This window comes from Haliotis rubra, unplaced genomic scaffold, assembly GCF_003918875.1.
Source record: "Haliotis rubra isolate DU_JTF1 unplaced genomic scaffold, ASM391887v1 Scf1596, whole genome shotgun sequence".
In the NCBI taxonomy this organism is placed as follows: domain Eukaryota; kingdom Metazoa; phylum Mollusca; class Gastropoda; order Lepetellida; family Haliotidae; genus Haliotis; species Haliotis rubra.
Genome location: NW_025765554.1, coordinates 56246 through 80574, shown reverse-complemented (window position 1 = coordinate 80574; position 24329 = coordinate 56246). Strand labels below are relative to the sequence as shown.

At 40.5% G+C, this 24329-nt stretch overlaps 2 protein-coding genes and 1 long non-coding RNA gene across 3 annotated transcripts; 2 read left to right on the top strand and 1 right to left on the bottom strand.

Moving 5' to 3' along the window:
* Positions 1–336: 336 nt before the first annotated feature.
* LOC124271297 (glycoprotein-N-acetylgalactosamine 3-beta-galactosyltransferase 1-B-like) lies at positions 337–4637 on the bottom strand. The gene is made up of 3 exons (XM_046706395.1): positions 4368–4637; positions 1710–2362; positions 337–486 (listed from the first exon to the last, which is right to left on the bottom strand). The coding sequence occupies exons 1-3, from the start codon at positions 4534–4536 to the stop codon at positions 349–351; spliced, it is 960 nt and encodes a 319-aa protein (XP_046562351.1). The 5' UTR covers positions 4537–4637; the 3' UTR covers positions 337–348.
* On the top strand, positions 1000–14556 carry LOC124271299. Its single transcript, XR_006897001.1, has 3 exons — positions 1000–1088; positions 8967–8976; positions 14546–14556. It is a non-coding gene; the product is annotated as an uncharacterized LOC124271299 (long non-coding RNA).
* Positions 14557–23105: 8549 nt separating this feature from the next.
* Positions 23106–23973, top strand: LOC124271295. Its single transcript, XM_046706394.1, has 2 exons — positions 23106–23159; positions 23326–23973. The coding sequence occupies exons 1-2, from the start codon at positions 23106–23108 to the stop codon at positions 23971–23973; spliced, it is 702 nt and encodes a 233-aa protein (XP_046562350.1).
* The last annotated feature ends 356 nt before the right edge of the window (positions 23974–24329 follow it).

The window sequence follows — 24329 nt, the reverse complement described above, 5'->3', positions numbered from 1 at the left end:
ACAGGCTATATATCACCAGCAACTGAAGGTAGATCACTAGACTAGGGACCATATATTTAAAATATCCTTAACTTGAGACTTTTGTTTTGTGTCATTTGCCCCTAATCATTTGAATGATGTCCTTCACCATGCACTCTGAGGTACGAGAATTGTATTTAGGTACATTATTTCGTATATGCACGGTACAAAGTATGCAAAAATCCTTCCCGATAATAACATCCTCTGATAATATGTTCTACATGAAAGTACGTTTTACTCATGGAATAGTGACAACGTCCAGGCTTGAAGACAAAGACTCTAGGAGCTTCCGGTTCCACAGATGAACAGAACACAATCTAAAGCGCTTATCTATTTTATGTTTGGTAGAGAATGACCTCTGCCAAGTAGATGTACACGAGTGTGGTAAATCAGATACTCCAGCTCCAACATTTTGCTGCCGGCCACGTAATGGAATGAGATGGGGTAGTCACTCATGCTGCTAATACCCTGAAATAATAACAGTGGAAATGCTGAAGAAGATATGGAACTGAGAGATGACCGCTCGCAATAACGCCAAGGCCACAAATACTCAGAGAAATTCAAAGTATTGACACAGACACACGCAGACACATAATCATGTTATGCGGGGGGATACAGTCGACGCCTCCTCCGCCCGTCCGTCCGTAATCATTTTGTTTCCGGAGCATAACTCAAAACCCGTTCAATATTTTTCTACAAACATTGGTAGATATATCAAACAGAACCTAAATGGTGCCTTTTGATATTTACAGATTTTCGGCCTTTTTTTGTTTTTCTTGGTTGCTATGGAAACGATTTGGACTTAGTCTCATTAGGGGATGAGTGGGCTTTGTTTCCGGAGCACAACTCGAAAACCGTTCAATATCTTTGAACAAAACTTGGTAGATATATCAAACAGATATTGAAGTGGTTCCTGTTGCTATTTGCAGATTTTTGACACATATATTTTACATTATTTCAATGGAAACGATTTGGACAAAAACGTCAAGTTGGACTTCAAGTGACTGTCAGATGATTTGATCTTTCACAGTTGTGGGGCCGGGGTGATTTGTCACCTTCTGATGACTCTTGTTATATCGGTTATGGTGTTGAGTATTATACGCTAGTTTGCAATAACAGTGATTGAGTGAGTCACATCACCAATAATTCAGCCATATCGTGACTAAATCAAGTTATATATAGATTCATAAAGATAAAGAGTAGAATATAAACACCCGTCAACGAAGTACAGTAAAACAACGAGACTATCACAGATATAAATTTAAAACTAGTAATTAAATTTAACACATTTTATGTATTGAAGACGATAAATATAAAAACAAGCTATATATCGCCAATCACAATAAGTTTGCAATAGTAATTTGTTTATAGTAATTCCATTGTTCTAGGCACTTGCATGCATGCATTACTAAATAGGACTGCCAAACCTATACGCGGAAACAATCGTGTGATCAGCTTATTCCTAATGTATATTTGCTTCTGTAAACCTGGGCCTAGATTTTCGAAGCTCTCTTAGTCGCAAGTGCCATACATTAACATTAACGTACGACTATCTTAGCGCTAAGAGAGCTTCGAAAATCTAGGCCCTCAATTATTGTCAAATGCAGCGAGATACCTATCTTTTCCAATTACTAATGAGACTATTCAAGCATAATTTTGCATTACGGCGGTGAAACAGTTGCAATAATTACCTTTTTAGCTCCATTTGCGTCATAAGCATAATACCATTTGGGATATCTCCCATTTATGTGAGCTGCCGGGGACAAACAATGGAAGCGACTTCGACCTTTGGAATCAGTCGAGTTTCCAATGGGTATTCCAAGGGACTGCATGCATTGACCAAACGCGGCATCACCTGCAGTGCCAGTTTGACGACATATCTTGGGATTATGTCCTTGTTGGCCAAACCTTCTGAGGGCCTCTTTGCTGACGACCAATCCGGATCCGCCACTAGAGTATCCTTGTTTGATAATAGTCTTAAAGTGATGGCCGAAATATATGGGCTTGTTTGTATCGAAATCGGCCAGGAAGAGACGAAGGTTTTCTGCGATGAGGTAAGTATCGTCATCAGCTTTAAAGAACCAATCGCAGTCGTCGAAGTGATGTTCATAAACATAATGGTATCCACCGAGAGTCTTTTCGGTTAGATGATTTCTGCCTTCCGATACTGTTTGTCCGACCGCTGGGAAGGTCGTGTTTGTTTCCGAGCTGATGAACACCAACTTGTCACAGCGTTTACCCCACGTCATTTGGATATATCTCGATCGTTTTTCGAGATTGTTGGGGTTTGTCATAACCCAGCAAGAAATGCGTACGCGTGACGCTTTGACATCTTCTCCATAATCTGAAATGCAATGAAATGAAGTTGTAAGATGCGTTTCAAAGGATAAGATAGGACGGCGTGTGTTTTTTCGACTGAATGATGTTGACCAATATGTGTCTTGAGACTGGTAATTCTCTTGCTCTATGTTTACACTGCTGGAGGAAGTATCTTTTTCAGCCGAGAAGCATTTCTCATTCCTGCCCCAATTGCAAGGGTAAGGTTTGGACCGGGAAATTTAAAATACCCTCACTGTCTTGCAACACGAACACATTTGTTTGCTTTTCGTTGCAATTTTTATTAATTTATTCAAAATGCGACACACGTTGTTGCATTGTCCATCTTGAAACTTTAATTGTCTGATATTTTGTTTTTGCAAGGTACAATGTAACTAATGTAGTTGGACAGACTCAATACCAGAAAGATAAAATCAGAATAGGAAGATATCCACAAGTAATTTATTTTAAATCTAACGCACATGTGCGACATGTGTCCACGTGTTTACTATATTGTAAGACTGACTTAATCCTTGTTATTGATTCTCAGCACGTTTGGACATGTTTGATAAATTTATATTGATATACGGATAGGGAGTGATTTTCAGTAAATTGTTCATCATTTCTTACTTTTTAACCATACACATAATCGATATAAACACATATTCATGATTAACGGCGTTCCGGCTGCATCAGGGCGAGACCGCGTTTCATGGAAATTTAATATATATAGCTATCAGACAATTTCTAATTTTAGTGAATAAGTGAGTATGTGAGACTGTTCTATTTCCTACAGTAGAACTAGTGGGACAGGGCGAACAGTTGCACAGAGCTTGACTAGTCTAGCGGAGGCTACCAGGGAGGCGACTGATTGAGTTTGGTTTTACGCCGCTTTTAGCAATATTCCAGCAATGTCACTGCGCTGAACACCAGGAATGGGCTGCACACATTGTATCCATGTGGGGAATCGAACCCGAGTCTTCGGCGTGACGAGCGAACACTTTAACCACTAGGCTACCCCACCGCCCCACCTGTTTAAGGAACACCACGTTCAATATAGACTGTAATACCAGTTGTAGATAAAGGGAGCAACAATGACTGACTGAGTTTGGTTTTACGCCGCTTTAAGCAATATTCCAGCAACATCACGGCGGGGGACACGAGAAATGGGCTTCACACATTGTACCCATGTGGGGGGGATTCGAACCCGGGTCTTCGGCGTGACGAGCCAACGCTTTAACCACGAGCTACCCCACCGCTCGGAACAACAATAAAGGCAGCAGGGTCAGAGTTAACCAAATCGACAAAGCATTTTCACATTAAAGACAAATTACTGCTAAAAGCAGTCAGTTGTACAATTTCAACTTTAACAATAGCATATATTAATGAATCACTATAAGAAAGTGACGATATGAGGTATGTACTGAAAAGATTCGCTGGCTGTACCCGGCTCAAACTAATAGACACCAAGTAAGTTGTTCACCTGAAAGGAAAGCCCAATTTGATGCAGATCTTACACGATAACAGCTTTGGTGAACCTGTCATTACAAACACAATATTCAAATTAATATTCATGGTGGTGTCGAATGGTCTCGCATCTTGGAATTAAACAGATTAACAAATTCCCACGAGGGGTGTGTGTGTACGGCATTTTATGGAAACCAACGAGTGCAGGTATGATGCTCTCCTCCTTAATTATTTCATTCAGAAAACCCATTCTATCAATAGTATTCTTCCACACGCCGCTTTTAGCAATATGCCAGCAATATCATGGCGAGAGACACCAGAAATGGGCTTCACACATCGTACCCATGTGAAGAATCGAACCCATGTCTTTGGCGTGACGACCGAACGCCACTGGGTTATCCACTGGGTTACCCCACCTCCCCTTTAAAAGAATAGAACTGTATTCTCTGAACCATTACCCAAAGGTCATATTTCTAGTATTCACAAGTCAATGCGACTTTCAGAACTAAATTGATTAAAAATAAACAATTGTTCCATGGTCACCATGAAATTACACATCTCCTTACCATCGGTTCCCTTTGCACCATATACAAACGATCTTTGTACTGTCCATTTAGCAAACTGTTCTTCAATCTTCAAATAGTCCATCCTCAATAGACGCAAAAAAGTGCATATAACAACGAATCCCAGTATCAACTTCTTGAAATGCTTCTTGATGATTGCTAATGGCAGCATCCCCCATATTCGGCTGTTCAGCGAGAATAAGTTCGTTTGTCTAATCTTCACAGCGTGTATTAAGTTCGTCTATCTGGCCAGGACGGTCTGCACAGCGTAGATCACGGTTCCTCTCTGATAAAATAATGTCTACAAAGTTGAGTCCACTGGAGTGTGAAGCTAACAATAAGAAAATCTATGTCAACAGATGTGGGAAATTACATTTACAAAGGTACATAAATCTCCATACTGTTGTGATCAATATAATGGAGCTTAAATGTATCCAAGGCTCGACTGAAATTAAATCTCCTTCTAAATGTTTAAATGGAGCCCTGTGTATCACCTTGTTAGGCAACGCTTATTTTGTAGAAAGCTATGCACAGAAACAGCCTCATCTTATGATGAGTAAGTTTATCGGTTGGATAAAAAAACCCATGGCAATGATAAATGTGAGCGATTAAATTATACACTCTTAGGTGACCTTAGGAACTCACTCATTTCGTTTGGTTGACAGCGAGTCGTGATGAAAAGTACAGTCGTCGAATACTAAAGAAGTGAAAGCTTGGTCTTGAATTTGTGGTTGTGTCGAACCTCGGATAACTCGAAGTTGTGTCGTTGCTCTCTTCAACTTCGACACATACATGTTTGACTACATCTACATGGTCAAATTAGAAGGGAGCGGTTGGGTAGTTTAGTTTAGTGGTTAACGCGTTCGCTCGTCATGCCGACGATCCGGGTTCGACTCCTCACATGGGCACAATGTGTGAAATACACTTGTGTCTCCTGCCGTGATATTGCCGGAATATTACTAAAAGCGGCGTAAAACTAACCTCGCTTACTCACTGAAATCAGGGTTCTGCTTGACTGTGTTGAATATTCCATCACAAGGGATATCTATTTCAAATCACAAACTATGAAGGATCTCTTTAGTAATATAGGTTCTCATTTAATTATTGCCTTTTAAAAAAAAATAGACTTGTTAACTGATTTGTAAATAGATACATATTTTATTATTGGTAGTTTAGATTAGTAATTGAGATTGTTAGTGGCTGTACCCTCAAAGGGGATTGAAGTAGCGTAAATTATTGTCCTCCTGAGAGGGTACGTAAGTCCCAAAACTTTCAATGGAAATTTAAATTCACCAGCTGTTTTAAATGTAGCATTCCTGTCATTTTAATTTTTGCTAAATTTGACCTTAATCGCCAGCTGCTGAAGGGATGATATAAATCCAGCTAGGGCCCATGCAGGTAGCAGAAGTACTTTAAGTTCCCATGGACCCTAGTATGGTGATCTACCTTCAGATGTTGGTGATCTATAGCCATATAGCTGGAATATTGCTGTCCGGTGTAAAACTAAACTCACTCACTCAGAGTTAGTGAGTGAGTTTAGTTTTACACCTGACAGCAATATTCCAGCTATATTGCGGACTCAAATCAGAAGACGGAATACACATATTAGCTGTCAACACTACAGACTACACGTCATTGGATATGAACTGAATATTTCTGAAGTTGCAGACACCAGAAGCGAACACTGCCTCACGGTTCCATACAAACTCAAACACGGAACAAATTACCGTTCCCAGACATCGTAATTGGCCAAGACCCAGAGTCAATCGGATTGTCTTCAATGCTTTCTACAATGCAGTTTTAACCACATTCAGTTGCTTTTGTTATTGCGTAGATCGATGCGTGTGTTGTTCATCACTGGATTGTCTGGCACGAACTCAGTTATTTGCAGTCCGCTGTCATATAGGTGGAATATTGCGGAGTGCGCCATTTTAAACAGCAAAACAAACCCCAAAACGGAACATTTTTCTCAAAGACTCTATATTGCTGTCATGAGCTTTGTAGCTTACTCCTCAGAGGTTTAACCATGCAGTTGTTAAGTCCAACAGCTGCACGTTGTCGCTTTATTCCATTATGACCCATGCTGACGTCTTCTTTCATCTGCAATGCTTAACCGAGAAGCAGCTGCATTGCCCTCATCACCATAATGCCATAGGTGCTCAAGCAGCTCTCTACATCCACCGAAATGAGTCATCGTGTCAGACATCGGGGTGACAGGGTAAACATTAGCGTCAGAGTGTGTTACGTTTCGTCTCAGTATCCGAGTCTGGTATAACGAAGTCATTATAACAGGCATTGGCGTCATAGTGTCAGACACCGTTGTAGAATTTGTAAAAGTTGTAGAATTGGCGGCACAAAAACATTGACATGTAAATTTAGAACTAATAAGTCAAGTAACAATATACAAAGTCCTTTATCCTGATTTCGATATCATTTAACACCAAGGACATATTGTCCGCCCGGAGTGAGGAAGGTCGCGAGTTCGATCCCCGACCGCGTCATACCAAAATACCTTAAAATATGGTACTTTTTGGTCCCTGCCTGGCGCTCGGCATTAATGGGTACAACAAGGACTGGTCGGCTCGGAGTCAGTATAATGTGTCTGAGTGGGGTATTCATGCTTCACTGCGGCATGGTATCTCAGTGGGCTAGCACTATAAAACCAGCTTCAGTCTGGGCTAGTACAAGCAGCCGCACATACACATACACACGCATGCACGTCGTCGTATGAGCGAAATATTCTCAAGCACGACGTTAAACCCAATTCCACCACCACCAAGGACATATTGGCATGTCTGGTGTTTGTCACCTAATTTTGATTGTACAGAAGATTATTGTGACTCAGTTATGGCGAGGGGTGGAATGAAGGCGACAGGCAGACCACATGAACATGGTATTCCGACAGTACTTACGTGACAACATTTTTGTGCCACACGTGGTACTATTTGCACGCCGACATGGACATCGTTTGTGTTTCAGGATGACAACTCATGGCTTGAAAAGTTAGTGACTACACTGAACATGAGATCGCCAACACCTGAAAGTAGATCACCATACCAGGGACCATGGGAATGAGATGGATGTTGGTTAGGAGAATGCCTCATTGAATCTGGGATTGTCTTGGTTATAGAGACGGATTCACGCGATAATATTGAGTTTATTTTTTTATAACGTGACTGACAGTAACGCGCTTTTGCCAATCATCCAACAAAATCTATAGTAATACGACTATGCCTCAACGGCTAATGCTAATCTCAATCATTTTTCTTTTATACTATTTCTCCCACTAAATATGGCATTATTGACCTCCAGGTTCAAATTGTCATCAAATAACTGTACAGGGCAGAACCAACCTGACTTTTCTTTTGTTTGACCTCATTTGCTACCTGTGTTGATATTGCTTGAGTATAACATCTCTGTAGCCCTAGTGTCTGCAGTCGGTTTCCACTGTAACACTGTCCTTGTTGACACTCGATGGCGGGTGGGGAGCAGGGATGTCGAATATGTTTTCTTTCATCATGGCTTCCCCACAAACCACTGGTTCTCGTTACAAAAATAAAAAAAAGACATATTGATGCAGATACTGTTTCATCCTCTGATGATGAAAGTTTTGTTTCAGTTGTAGATTCATGGCCACGACTTCTGGTTGTTGAAGGTGTTCACGGTCTCCCACTAATGATCAAGATAAACCCTTTCGTAGTGTCTAAAGCTGTGGAAGGAATATGTGGCACTGTGAACAATATCACTTGTCTTCGATCTGGCTCTCTCTTGATAGAATGTGCCAAGAGACAGCAATCTCTAAATCTGCTCAACTGAGGTAGTTGTATCAGCACACAAGTCACTAAATTCAGGAGATTTCGATGGGACACCCAAGTAGGTATTAACAAATTACATGAAATAAAACCCTATATCGGTTACACCTATTTGGGTTGTGAGTCCAGATTTGAAGAGGTCATCATGCGACGATGTCGTATTAGCCATACAAAATATACTCATGAATATTTGTTAAAAGGCGAAGATCCTCCGTTTTGCACCCCTTGTGATGAAAGAATCACGGTCAAGCATATCTTGCTTGACTGTGTTGAATATTCCATCACAAGGGATAACTATTTCAAATCACGAACTATAAAGGATCTTTTTAATAATATAAGTTCTCATTTAATTATTGCATTTTTAAAGGAATTAGATTTGTTAACTGATTTGTAAATAGATAAATATTTTATGATTGGAAGTTTAAATTAATAACTCAGATTGTTAGTGGCTGTACCCTCAAGGGGGGTTAAAGTACTGTAAAATTATTGTCCTCCTGAGAGGGTACGTAAGTCCCAAAATTTCAAACTTACCAGGATTTTAAGCGTAGAATGTTTGTGATTTTAATTGTGGCTAAATTTTGACTACAATCGCCGGCTTCTGAAGGGATGATGTAAATCCAACTAGGGTCCATGTAGGTAGCAAAGGTACTGTAAGTCCCCATGGTCCCTAGTGTGGTGATCTACCTTCAGTTGTTGGCGAACTATAGCCTGTTTTTATATTGTATTGCCCCAATAGTGCTATTAGTTTTAACTTTCCACGCTAGTTTTAATTCTTATTGTGATATTCTAGTTGTTTTACTGTCCTTTGTCGACAGGTTTTTATAATATACATATATTCCACTTCAATGTCAAATATGTCCTCGTCACGATATGGCTGCAATATTGCCGATGTGACGTTAAATAAGAACTCACTCACTCACTCCCAATAAATTTATAATGTATCCATAACGCCTTTTCACTGAATACTCCCTGCTGTCATTAAATAATATATGCCAAGAGTAGGACAGAGATGAAACAGCAAAAAGGCAAGCGAGGGACTTTAAGGGTCGAAATGACCGGTCAATCCAGTTATCTACTCCCCAAGTGTCAGCAATACTTCGCCGCCCTTGTGGGCGGTGGGGTAGCCCAATGGTTAAAGCTTTCGTTCGTCACGCCGAAGACCCGGGTTCGAATCCCCACATGGGTATAATGTGTGAAGCCCATTTCTGGTGTCCCCCGCCGTGATGTTGCTGGAATATTGCTAAAACTCAGTCAGTCGCCTCCCTGGTAGCCTCCGCTAGACTAGTCAAGCTCTGTGCAACTTTTCGCCCTGTCCCACTAGTTCTACTGTAGGAAATAGAACAGTCTTTGTAGACACTGCGCCTCATGTTGTTTCAAGTGCTCCGGAGATGTAAAAAATTCGGAATATATATCGGATCCGAACATACATCAGAGCTGCGATGTAAATGCACTCTCCATATCGTATTTCATTCAACGGTTCCATGAAATATAGCCGCAAAACCATCCACATTTAGACCCACCTGCACAGGTGTATACAACTAATGACAACATAAGGCATGCCTTTCCGGTCATTACTCCATCAGTACGGAACTGACGTAATGGTTCATTGTCCTGACTCTCATTATTCAATCAAGATGTGAACGTTTTAAGATATTGAATTACTTGTCGGTCATGAAACCATTGGATAAAAAGGTAGTATTGTCTAGCACTACATTTAGAAGGGACACGCCATGTAGCATCCCAGGTTGTGTTTCCGAAGTGCTTCACCTCCGGCCTGTACATTAGCTTCCTATCATGTCACTGTAACTACAGCCAAAGAACAGAATGCAATGATGTCACTAATGAGATATCGGTTGTTCTTATATAAAAACCTTCTTTTGGAAGCATTAACTCGAGAGATATTGAAATGATTTAGGAAAAGTTTTGGTAATGTTAATGCTATATCGAATTAAAATTGATAGGATGTATAATAGTTTCGTGTTGTTGAAGTATACTGAGGGGCAAAAGTAACGATCTCTCAGTCAAATATTGAAAAATGTACTTCCGCTTGGTTATCAATCTATTTTTTCCAAAAAGTTGTATTTTGCATGAAACGCAATTGTTGATATGTATCTTAAACATCGGTTGTTGTTTTTAAGAATCAATATATATGTGTGTTTTGTTCTGTAGAATTTACATTTCAACCATAGTGGGGGAACATATGGAAGAAAATTCATTTCTTACGACTGGCTTCATTTAAACAGTTTACTTTTAAACAAAATAACCTTGTCAATGAGTCTTGACTGATGGTTAAATATACATGTTCAAAGTTCACCGCTGGTAGTTTAAGTTTCAAGCACATGAACACATACATAAGTGACTGGCCTTATCAAGTGTTTATGACAGTGCCACCGGAGGAATGCAGGATACGCCTCCTTTCTGCAAATACATGGTATCATCTCTGTTGGATAGAGCTCTTTATATACATGCTTATGGTTTTGTCAGGAGAGCGGAAGGTCGCGGGTTCGATCCCCGACCGCGTCATACCAAAAGACCTTAAAATGTGGTACTTGTTGGTTCCTGCCTGGCGCTCGGCTTTAATGGGTACAACATTGATTGGTCGGCTCGGAGTCAGTATAATGTGTCTGAGTGGGGTATTCATGCTTCACTGCTGCATGGTTTCTCAGTTGGCTAGCACTATAAAACCAGCTTCAGTCTGGGCTAGTACAAGCAGCCGCACACACACATACACACGCATGCACGTCGTCATATCAGCGAAATATTCTCAAGCACGACGTTAAACCCAATTTCACCTCACCTCAAGATACTGTTCAAAGCGGCATTAAAATCCGTGCTCAAGGGCTGTCTCTGATATGTCCATGATTCTGATCGTTACCGACAGACCAACAGTCAGCAAACACAAGTAATTTACAGTAACATTTCTGATTGAATCCGTTTTTTCATGAAAAAAAATATATCTTGAAAAGATTTAACATTCCTCAAGACTGTGTAAAACAGCGTTGTACTCAACTAAAACAGTGTAAATATCCGTAATGCACACTCGAATTTAGGAGAGTGCCTCTTCAAACTGAGTTATTCTGGTCTTCTGCACCGTGCTTCTGGCCCTATGTCACCTTGATATAAACCACTGCAGAGCTTAATCAAATATGTTGTTTCATTTTTCTTTGTTCTTTAAATTGATTACATTATTACATAAAAACACAAAAACAAACTAATTTCTCATGACCTCGTATGCTTAAGCTTACTAATAGTATGATACAAAAACGCCCACGTTTAACCGTCGCATGCAATTTCTCCTATAAAACAGTATAATCATTACATTACAAGGAAATGTCATCAAAAATATCTTTTAAGATATTGGCGGGTGAAATGGCTTTATTATCTCGACTTGCACAGCAATGTCGGCTTCCCATTGGTCAAAACCGGTCACGTGCCGTAGGTATATTTTTCTGTGTTAAACTGGACCACGCGCGTCCCTAGTAACACCATACCGTCAAGAGTAATCTCCCTTGTTTGCATTGTTGTGTAAACAAACACTAGACATCCAAAAAGAAATCCTGGAATATGACACGAATAAGAAGGACCTTTCAGTGTTCCTTTAATGGCTGACACTGACCATGCTCAGACTGTTTCAACTGATCTGCTGAGGGAGACAACTCTCTGCTAATGAGACCGAAAACCCGCTAGTTAAACTCTTTTTATCATTACACATCGCGATAGAAATACTATGAAATTCAGATTTTCTGGCGACATCAGAACACATGGCAAATTATTAAACATTATTATTAGGAACATCTTCAAAGAACATATATAAATCAAGAAAATGTTTGTTAATTTTATTTTGGTTTATTTGAGTTCGAGGCAAATTTTAGTTACTGAGATGAAAGTGACTGTACAACGTATCCGTTGTCAATGTCTACTGAACAGATTTTCATGTTTGGCTAATAACCATTAATTGTTGTTTACAGCGGATATCTATCTATCTATCTATCTATCTATCTATCTATCTATCTATTATCTATCTATCTATCTATCTATCTATCTATCTATCTATATATACACCTGCATGCTTTGACGGCAATACACGTCGAATACCCGGGTTCGATTCCCCACAAGGGTACAATCTCTGAAGCCCATTTCTGGTGTCCCCCGCCGTGATATTGCTGGAATATTGCTAAAAGCGGCGTAAAACCATACTCACTCACCCACACAATAAAATCTACAGACATCTAATAGAAACACTATAATTTATTTGGGACGAATTCTGAACACTACGAGCACAGATTACCGACAATAAAATGTTCACCAAGTATGTGCTTCATGGCAGGAGTATAACCTGCGAATAGAAACAAAACAGCGTCTCTTCAGTTAGAATCCGTTCATTGTCTAGGCTGATGACAAAGGTCGCATCTAGCTGACTATATGAATACGGATTTACACATCAGCAACCGATCGTATAAGTCGCCCCAAGGACCTTCAAGTACACGGACGGTTACGGCATCAGCCCCCAAATCTGTGGATATCACGATAACATGGTGTCATGACGAGCATTTGTCTAAAACGGTTTTATGTATATTCCATAAAAGGCTCTGGTAGCAATAATTGTAGCATTGATGGTAACAGCAGCCGAAATAATAATTGTGTATTTTGTTATTGTTTAATGTCTTACTCCGCAATTTACCAGCTGTATACGGAAGGGCTGTATGTAATGGAGTCTGGGCCAGACAATCTAGTGATTAAGATCATGAGCATCGATCAACGCAATTGGTGAGGTGAAATTGGGTTTAACGTCGTGCTTGAGAATATTTCGCTCATATGACGACGTGCATGCGTGTGTATGTGTATGTGCGGCTGCTTGTACTAGCCCAGACTTTAGCTGGTTTTATAGTGCTAGCCCACTGAGATACCATGCAGCAGTGAAGCATGAATACCCCACTCAGACACAGTATACTGACTCCGAGCCGACCAGTCCTTGTTGTACCCATTAAAGCCGAGCGCAAGGCAGGGACCAACAAGTACCATATTTTAAGGTATTTTGGGTATGACGCGGTCGGGGATCGAACCCGCGGCCTTCCGCTCTCTGGGCGGACGCTCTAACCACTACACCACGGAGGCGGTCGCTCAACGCTTATTGGAATATGCTGACATGCATGAAGGCAGCGAGCCCAGACAGCCTATCCCGTTAGATGCTTCTTACGACAAACAATGGTTGCTGAAGATGAATTCTAACCCGGTTCTTCACTGGTTGTATTTACGTAGTAAGCATTATTATCATGTACGGTGTAGGTTCTAAGAGAGGAAATATGCTACGTGTATATAAAGTGGTACCTATGTTTTATACAGCATGAGGTATGTTTACGTGATTCATAAGTTATGCACATACGTTATTGAAAGTACACATGTACCTAGCAGCGAACTAGGTTATATACGCAATCAAATACAAGTACTGTAACATGAAAGCAAATCTACAATGGCGGGTGTTGTAACTTATCGTGTAATGTTGTGAAATGATAATTTAATATGAAAAGCTTATCTAAACTACATGAAAAACTAAATATTCCATAATAGACTGAAATGAGAAAGGACAAAATGTGATTCAGGAAACATGAAACAAACACCCCCTTATAAAACAAACACCCCCTCCAAAAAAGAACCTCCCCCCAAAAAATAAAACAAAACAACACATTAAGAGAAATGCATCAGCACTAAAAGAAAAAAAGCCATGTTCTATTAACGCATTACTAGACCTGGCACATTGACAAGCAAGCAAATGCCAAGAGGTGGCAGGATGTTTTAATTTGTTTCATTTCTATCTTATCTGAGTCATTAATAGATGCTATTTTCGTGATGACTGTTAATTACCCACCAGTTATTTGATACCAGACATTTCCGACACAAGACATCACCGACTTACTTAGAAGAACAAGAGTTACAGTCACGATCGATTGTGCTCAAGGGCGACAGTTTGTGTGCTACTCCAGGCGTCATTTGCATGTATACGGATATACATGTCTCCGTAAGGAGATTAATATCATATTAATATTCATATCTTTACTCCCGAGTAACTGTACAAGTAATCGCCATCCTGACAAACAGCAGGTGCCACGTAATTCCGCGCGCCTCGTCATGTCCACAGCTTCCTGTTATTTCCTCCGCAGAAATGGCCGTCATACATTGTTCCCATGTGGGGAATCGATCCCGATCTTAGGCGAGACGAGCTGACGCTATAACCACAGGACAGTACCATCGTCCCCCGTGTGGATGTGCTCTCTCTAAATCCTTAACACAGTGATCACTGCTTCTTTACAGAGTGATAGCGGAGTGTGTTAGGTTTAACGCCGCTTTGTATGGTAGTGTTATTTCACCAAGGCTTGTAAGCTCGATGTGAGGATTTCACGGACACACGGAAGTGAACACTCCGCCAGACATAGTTGGGATTTCATTAAGTCCCTGACTCTGAAGGTGTGGGTTCGAATCCTGGATGGGACTCAACCCAACTAAAGTACTAGACTCTGTACTTTACTGAGAAAGTGTAATCCCAAATATAACATGTGTTACATTTGACCACTTTCTATATGGCATTGTGTATTCATAGCTTACCTCTTGTCAAAATTTATTCAATGTGAGTATTCCTTCACACATCATTTTATTGGTCGCGAAATACTCACTGTGACTATTTCTATATATAGGAAGTAGGGGTGGGTATTGCAGAGAATTTTCATAATGCGATATATAGCGATGCGAAAGCATATTTGCGATATGTTTTGCAATATATTGCAAGAAGGGTTTTTTTTTTAAAAAACCCAAACTACTTATAATCGAGTTAATTCTTGATTTATAAAGCAAAAAAGACAACAAAATCACTATGCTTGATTAAGTTTTTCTAAAAACTTTTAATCATTACAAAATTAAAATGTATGGCACAGATGAAACAAGGAAAATAACAATTGAACATCAACACAGTGGTTCAACCCCAAATGCTGCCATACTGAAGCCGCTGCCCAACTATTTGGCACTACAATAAATTGTTCGTTGCTCGTCAGTTTACAACACTGTGTGAGAAACGGAAATATCCCCAGACTTCCGAATGTTACGAAGTTTTCCGAATGCATGTCAAAATACCGGTTTTCGATCAGCGTATCGCAATACGTATCGTTTTCATGTCTGAACCGGTAAATACCGATAAACCGGATATATTGCGCAGCCTGAATAGGATGGCGTTTCCTATTCTCGCGGTACTTACGGGTATTGGTTAAAACGTGACACAAACAATTCTTATCGTATGAATGCCATTGACGAAATGAGGTCTCTCCTATTCTCTCGGTATAACGAGAAGTAACGCTATGGAGTGTATGGAAGAACAATCCTGTCGGAAAGGGCGGGTTAAAGGTATGATACGTCTAAGTTTGTAATAAACACACCGATATTCGTGACATTGCAATATTTTGATCACTCGCAGACTTGGGCCATTTCCTAGTACCGGTCGGCAAGGTTAACAACCGCTCGGTTTCGCGCATCTGCGATATCGGCAGAAAACGTGATAAGCACGAGAATAAGAAACCCGCGAGAATAGGAGACTGAACTAATATAAAATATTTATTGGTCAAGATGTGAGAAGTCCTCCAAACCGATACGGATTGATAACAGGGACAGCATCTGTCAAGAGTGAGTAATTGAGCTTAGTTTTACGTCGCTTTTGGCAACATCACGACAGCGAACACCAGAAACGGGTTTCACACATTTTACCACAAAGCTACCCCACCGACCCTCTTCCAGAGACATCATATCATAAAATATAGTGGTAATCCACTCCATACGTTTTGGTCCGAAAACGCGTTATAACGGACATGATGTTGAAAATGTCTAGGGTTGTGTGGGCAGAGCACAGGCAAACTGTAGCGCAAATAGGGTCGCGCAAGAAAGAGAAAATGACCAGTCTTCCTATGTGCGAGCGAAGCGAGCAAAGGTTGGCAACGTGCTTCCCCCGTATCTGTTCGAAAAATAATTTTATTCAAAGGTGGACATCCATTTCCTCACAAGGCTGTGCTCTCAGATTTACAACCTCATGTTTAATAATTACTCACGTACAATGTATTTAATTCAACATTTTAAGCGCCACTCGTGGCATATGAAATCGTTCTTCGCCTCCATTACCCTCGTCGGCTTCCGGTTCAACGGAAAGGCTGGTAACTTTTCTCTTTGTTGCGCAATCCTGTTTGCGCTAGTTTGCCTGTGGGCAGACGTACACCATTTGAAGCTTGTAAGCCTCCCGAAGACACTCCTAGCAATGCTAGCATCTCGGATGGCGTAATGCGAGGGATGTAGGGTTTCACGGATATGGGCGATGCGGCTTAAAGAACAAGAAGTTACAGGATGTCACTGAGCAACCGAATAATATAATCTCATTGATGGTTCCTTTTCTCTTTCAACGGCTTTTGGATTACATAAATTAATATTTAGCGAGCACAACATAAGCTGTGCTAAGTCGCGTCATTTAGGCGTGTTAGAAAGCTGTGATCGTGGGTTCGAATCCTGATTTCATATGATCATGTTTTCAGTTTTAAGCAAATTGGTAACATCTAAGGTCTGCATTACTCTTGGCCCTACATCATTGCTACTGACAACCCCTTATCAGATGGATGAGTAAAGGCGGTGTTTGAAGTCATCTCCAGGGAAACGTTCGTCTCAAATAACGTTCGTCAGTGGTTAAATATATAGATATGTTGACATGTACCCTCTTGAGACCCAAATCAAATCAAGATCAATTTATAGTCAAATAGTGAGTAAGAGCAAACGTATGTCCTTCCCTTTTAGTATGATTCCTGTAGATTGGTTATCATAGCATTCCATTATGGAAAACTAACCCGGCATAATGGCGTGCCAAGTAAATGTGTAACCCCCTTATTTCTCAACAACTCTCAAAATCTGAGCCAGTTCGGAAATTTGGTGAAATGGAAATCACCATTGTTATTCTCAAAGTGAGTGAGTGAGTGAGTTCAAATTTTACATCGCGTCGGCAATATTACAGCCATATAGCGATAAAAACAAGGTAATCACTTTAAAATACCTGTCGGACAGTAAAAGAGGTTGGGGGTATATAACAGTTTTAAAATAAAACCAACCTGACAGTAGATTCAATAGATTAATTCTTACCTATTACAACCTGGCTATAAACCACTAACAACCAAAGTTTGACCACCTTACTGGGGATCAAGGGGACTTACAATGCTTTTGCTTCCTACATGATTTCCCAGCAGGATTTACGCCATCCCTTTGGCTATCTGTAGCTGCCGGTTATGCTAGCCAATATTTAAAATACTCAAGCCAATCTAAATTCTAAAACACTGGACAATATTATGGTTATTCTCAAAGATACGTTTTGTTATGATATTGTCAGTTGAAGTGTTCGATACATATCTCCCACCGGGGTGAACAGTTTACCAAAACTAGATATGCCAGGAGTGGTTGAATGCGTGCTCGCCCTATGTTACATCATGTCGCAATTCGTTTCGTATTACGAAACGTGGTGTATATAAAAAAAGTACAAGAAATACTACCAGATTTTCTCAAGTGCACTATCGCGTATGAACTGTAAGAAATTAAACATGAGTATTGAAGATTTGTATGTCCTCTTTAACCCATTAGCCCCCATGCACGCCAGTGGGGTGCAAAGTTACCCTAAACAATCACTTACAAATATTTTTTTGACAGATATTGCGGAGCTGATATATAGATTGTGGTATGCAATACTATCTTACCTCACACAAAAATGTCGCTTTCTGATTGGCTGAACGCTCTTCTATTATGTTCAATGTACCCCGCTTACAAGCGAATAACATTTCTATGTACCCCGCTGTCAATGGCAACTCATTTGGTACTTCGTGGTGGTAATTCTTTATCTCGAATTACATTGAATCACGTATGATGTACGGAAATTACCGATGTTTTGCGAATGCAAATCGATGGAAGGGAGATAACTCTCAATCTGTTTTTCTTGTCAGCAAAATCTAGCGATGTCTATAAAAAGATTTGTACCGTGCTTCAAACAACTCAAAATTAACATTAAGGTGTTCGGTAAGATAAATACGTTGTTCACTGGTCCCTCGGGGCTCATGGGTTGATGTACCCACGATGTTTCTTTATGTACCCCTCGGCCTTCGGGCTCAGGGAACATAAACAAACATGGAGGGTACATCAGCCCATGCTCCCCTCGTGACCAGTGAACAACTTATAATGTAGTAGTAGTTTGGGAGTTATTCCCCTGGAGTTGGTGTCAGGAACTTTGGCCAAATGTGAGAGACTAAAATGGCAGCGGTGTTGAGACGTGCAGCAAGGTCAGTGTTAAATGTGGAGTAATATCCTGTTTAAATGTCTAAGTTTTGAATGTATATTTTCTCTTGTGTGCATTTTACTTGAACAATACCGTATGTGTGCAAGAATGATTAAATATATATGGTTTTGCAATGATTCCTAAGCGGACCCTGATCGGGTGCATAGTATTGAAGGTCAACAGGGTTTTCATGTACAGATATCAAGTAACAGTTGAAAGAAACTCTGATCTTTTTAGTGATTACATGACCTCAAAAACAATTTACGTTATAATTTCTTCTTAAATGTTTATTGCCAGTCAGACGTATGGCACTGAATTTTTAAAACAAGTAATTTGAACGAAGTAGTTGTGAAACTCCGTGAGTAATGTGCAATCTTTGTTTACAGAATTTACAGTGTGCATTGATGTTGCCAGCATCATTGAGGAAGACGATTGTGCTGCAGCTGCTATATATACTACAAACAAAATTTGATAGTCATACGTAAATTGAAACGTGGTGAGGTCATTTATACTTTAAGGTAAATGCAACTGTTTGTGTGCTTAATGGGCACTTTTAAACATGTTGGAACATGCAGTGAAGCAACTGATTCAATATTCGTTGAGTTTGAGTGAAATAAAACATTGTTAAAACAGCGAAAAACAAGGATGCTGAAACACCAGCACCATGTTTGATTCAAACGCCCTAACACAACAGCTTAGTGCTTGTGGAAGACAAACTTCCCATGCAGCTTAAATTTTATGGTGTCCCCATATTTTTTGTTGTAGTATATATCACACATCTTAAGTAATAGTGCAGAGTCTGACGATGACTGCGGCGAGGATGATGAACGGTTGACAACCTGACAGGGGCCCAGTTGCGAGCATAAGCCATGGCCAGGATTGCATCTTGGCATTGATTCTTCTGACAACGAAATATCCTCGGATGAAAGTGAACTTCCACAGATAGTCCATAACCCTAGACAATGGGTATTGAAAGCTAGAACCCCAAACTTAGAACGGGGCGAGTTAAGAATGGTTTACCGGAAGAACTTCCAAACCAGTGTCAGTGGCAAAATGCACAAGTTCAGCCTTTCCTTCGTGACGATACAACACTAAACGTTACTCTTAATCTGTTTTGTGACGAGGATGTAATAAGCATGCTTGTTGAAATGAGAAGGTTTTACGCCTCAAGGGATAAAGGAAATCGTACGTTCAAAACAGACAAAGAAGAGATGAAGCTGTTCGTTGCAATTCTTCTCATATCTGGTTATACAGTTTTACCCAGACGAAGCATGTACTGAGAACAAAATAAGGACTGTCACAATGAAGCTGTTTCATCTGCAGTATCTCGAACTAGGTTTGGTGATAGATATCTTTCGTTACCTTCACGTTGCCGACAACCAGAATTTGCCTAACCATGATTAAGTTTGGAAAGGTCCGACCGATGATGTCCACGATATAAGCTCCTAATCTTCATTATTCATCTGCTGATGAAGCAGAGGTTCCCTGTTATGGTCGCCACTCTGCTAAACAGTTCATAAGTCAAAGCCTGTTCGATGTAGATTCAAGTTCTGGGTTCTTGCTACACCCGGGATATGGTGCAGATAGCACAAGTATTCCAGGACTAGGATTAGGAGGTTCTGTCATCGATGATCTTCTGTCTTGAGTTACCCCAATGACGTCTTTACGATGTCATACTTGACAATTTCGTCACCTCACTGAAACTACTGGATTGGCTTTCTGAAATGGGTGGTGCAGGAACTGGTACAGTGCAGGAGGGCAGAGTTGAAAAATGTCCAGTCATGAGCTCGGAGGAAATGAAGAAATTGCCACGAGGAGCTGTTGAATATGCCTTTGACACCACCTGATTGCGGTCTGGAATGACAACAATGCTGTGATGTTGGCGTCCAATGCTGTTGGAGTGAATCCTTCAGGTCAAGTTACCAGATTGTCAAGGAAGGAGGGTTGACACCAACCAACTTCGAATCGTCAAATTTTAAAATCAGTTCATGGGTGGAGTCGACAGAAGGGATCAATATAGCTGCATAGAGGATATCCATTTACTCAAAAAAATGCTGGTGGGCATATTTTGCCAAAATGCTGAATGTAGTTGTTCAGAAGATATGGCTCTTCTATCGACTGTCGAAGAGTGAAAGATTAAGGCAGCTCGACCTCTTTGCCTTTCGAATAGAGATTGTTCTTCTGTTCTTGTCTTACCGACAACAAAGATCCATTGGACGTCTATTTGCGAGAGTCTGTTCTACCCACAGAAGTGTTCCACTCACCGTACGCACTGATGGCAAGGGCCACTATCAGGCAGATATGCTTACAGCGAAGGTGCGCACGTTGTGGAAAGAACACACGTAAAACAAGCAAGGCACGTTGTCTTAGTCTTCACATGCACTGCTTTGAAGCTTTCCATTGGACAGGAAATATGCAAAATAATGTTGCAAAATTATGTTCACTCACACGAGTGTCCGATTATATCAGTATTTTGAAGTTTTTATTGTTTTCAATGTTGTTATCAAACTCTTTCCTTGCAATGGAATAACAAAAGTATTTGGTATTAAATAATTCATTTAAAACAATTGTACATACGTGCCTTGTTACAATGATTTAGCTATCAAATTGTTTTAAACTGCGGAAATGGTGATTGAATTGACTTTCTAGTTGACTTTTAATGTACCATGCACTACTTGAAATAGAATTTCTTATACGACATATCTCAGGAGTTAATATGAATTTACAAGGAAGATGTCACTTTTTAAAAAAAAATATACCCTATGACCTTCGCCCCCACTGTGCGGTGCAGGGACATTCTCTACACATAACCTGAAAACAACTCCCAACGGTGTTCATTACAACTAAATGGTTAAACTATATTTGAAAATTAGCAATATATAAAACGTTGGGGATTATTGGATTAATATCCTTTGGTTGGATGACACTTTTACAATTGACAAGAAACGGTATTTGTGTGGTGTTATAATATTGAACCCACTCTCTCTTTGATAAGCAGAAATAGCATAGTTCTTGTTGACAAAAACAACATCGTACAAGTGAACATAATTTGGACAATGTGTTGATAGATTTGTAAAGCTCTAGTATTGAGATAAGGTACCATTAATTCGTGGCAACACTTCTCCTGTGAAAACTATTGGAATTCTTGACATTCCATAAACATGTATTGATATAATCTGGAGCGTCCTTCGCCGTCGGGTTATGATGTAACGCAATCAATCGAGTTATCCCATCCTTGTCATCGACTCTTACGATGAGAAATTTCGTTGGTGGTATCCATGGGTGAGACGAACTCACCCTGGAGGCACGTGACATTAGGCCTCCACCATCGACAAGAAAAGGTCTCAACGTGCTCAGTAGGTATGGATAATGAAATAAAGTTGTGTCACCGCAAATGTTATTTCGCATCTGCACCAATGCAGATTAGATTTCCGATCCTTCAAAAACCCTCTCACGCCCAGAACCCTGCAAAGTCAAAACTCGGTACTCCGGAAACCACGTTCTTTATTGGATTACTTCTTAGGACGTTCATATAATCACTGGGGCATTACATCCAGGGACGTCCAAATGCAGTTACAGGGACGTTGCAGATAGATTAGTGAGTAAGTGAGTTTAGCTTTACGCCTCACTCAGAAAAAATAGTAATTATGTAATTAATTCTGGAGCAGGCAACCCTGCGATCAACAGCATGAGCATCGATCTACGCAATTCGAACACGATGACATGTTACAGATAGGAATGTTTAATAATTATCGCTCGGACATCACAGACAGGAACGTGTGCACAGGAACACAACTCCATAGAACATATATATATGGTCACAAGGACATTGTAGTTGCCTGCCTGTATATATTATGATTTATTCATATTATTTGTAATACGATAAGCGAATTTAGCTAATTCAATTTATGGCCAGCGCCAGCTTGTCACTGCTAGCAACCACCACGTGACGTTTGATTACAAAAACTCCATAAGCTGGTTCCCGGCTCCTTATGCGCGCGCCACCTTGCGACAAAGCTAGGAGCCAGGTATAGGCCACTCTCCTACCCAGAGTTCCATGCGGCCAGCCAGCATAGTACCTCTGGGTGTCAGACCGATCTGTCGACAAATGAAAAAATAGGATGTTCCTAACCGTCGACAAAACAAAAAAACCGGAGTGTCGACACCGCGTGGTCAACATACCGTGACGGTGTTCATTAATGAAAGAGAATGTTTGCTTAGTGGTTTACAAGTGGCTATGGTGGCTACAGCTATGCTCGTATCATCAGTAAATGAATTAAATTGATTAAAGAGAATGTCTTTTTAACAATTTGCAAGAGAATTAAGGTTGCAAAAACAGACTATTATTTTACGTTATGCGAGTGGAAGGATTACCATTTTGGAGTTTAACATGCAACAACATCCGGAAAGAAACAGAGAGCTTACAAATTATTTTGTGATATTGGGAGAGAAGGATTATTAAAATGCTGTTGTAAACATTTAGCTTTTGGGTATATATCATAGATCATGAATATTTTGTTACCACTGTCAAAATGGCAAATGCTATGGTGCGGGTTACATTGATTGACAACATTCATAGAGGTCAGAATCTTTACCACAATGGATTCAAGTACAGAGTCAACAGACGCAGAGCTCAGAAAACATACTGGAGATGTACAGATGCAACCTGTCCATCATATCTGGTTACAGAAAAAAACTTGCTGAATATGGTCGGTCAAGGTCACATGCATCCTGGTATTCCGTTTTTTACTGAAGTCGATGCGTTCAAGTCAAAGCTCCATCATCGTGCAAAGACTGACAACACTACGCCTATCCCCAGATCTACCATGAAGAAGTCAGCAACTTGAGAAAGAATCCAGCAGCTGCTCCGGACGCCCTTCTCCAACACATTCCTGTGTTTGACTCCATGAGAACCAGCATGTATCGACAAAGACATAAGACCGTCCTTAAGCTTCCACAGACCCTTGCAGACATCAATCTAGAGAATGAGTGGACAACGACTGAAGCAGATGACCTTCTTCGCCGACTAGATGATGGCAACATTTTGCTCTTCTTCACCAGCAAGAATATGGAGCTTCTCTCTGCAGCAGATGTGATCTTTGCAGATGGTACATTCTCGTCTTCACCTCGACTCTTTGACCAAATCTACTCGATCCATGCTGAATACCAAGGCCACATGCTACCCCTGATATATGGACTCTTGCCAAACAGAACTGAAGCGACCTACACAAGTGTGTTTGACTATCTGAAACAGACTGCAGCGACTCAGGGACTTCAGCTTTCTCCTGATGTGTTTCAGTTGGACTTTGAACGTGCATCTCACAACGCCTCCAGTATTGTATTTCCAAATACTCAGCTTCGTGGCCGATTCTTTCATTACACCCAGTGCTTCTGGCGTCGCACACAGAAAGTAGGCCTTGCTTCAGAGTACAAGTCAGACAACAATGTGAAAAGACTAGTTCGTTGAGCTGCAGCTCTACCTTTAGTGCCTCTGGATAAAGTTGAAGATGTCTGGCTTGATGCCATTGCAGACGCGCCACTAGGTGAAAAGGCGACACAGCTGATGGATTACGTTACTACCACCTGGGTAGAAGGTCCATGGACACTGCCTACTTGGAATCATTTTGAAAATGATGGACACAGAACTAACAATAATTTGGAAGGTTGGCACAACAAAATCAACAAGTATGCCATGAAGACACATCCGAATTTATTTGAGGTTGTGCGAACGCTACAAAAAGAACAGTCGTCTACTGAAGTAAAAATTCAGCAGATCCAAGGACAGCAGAGATATCCCGTCCGTAGACGTCGCTACCGAATCAT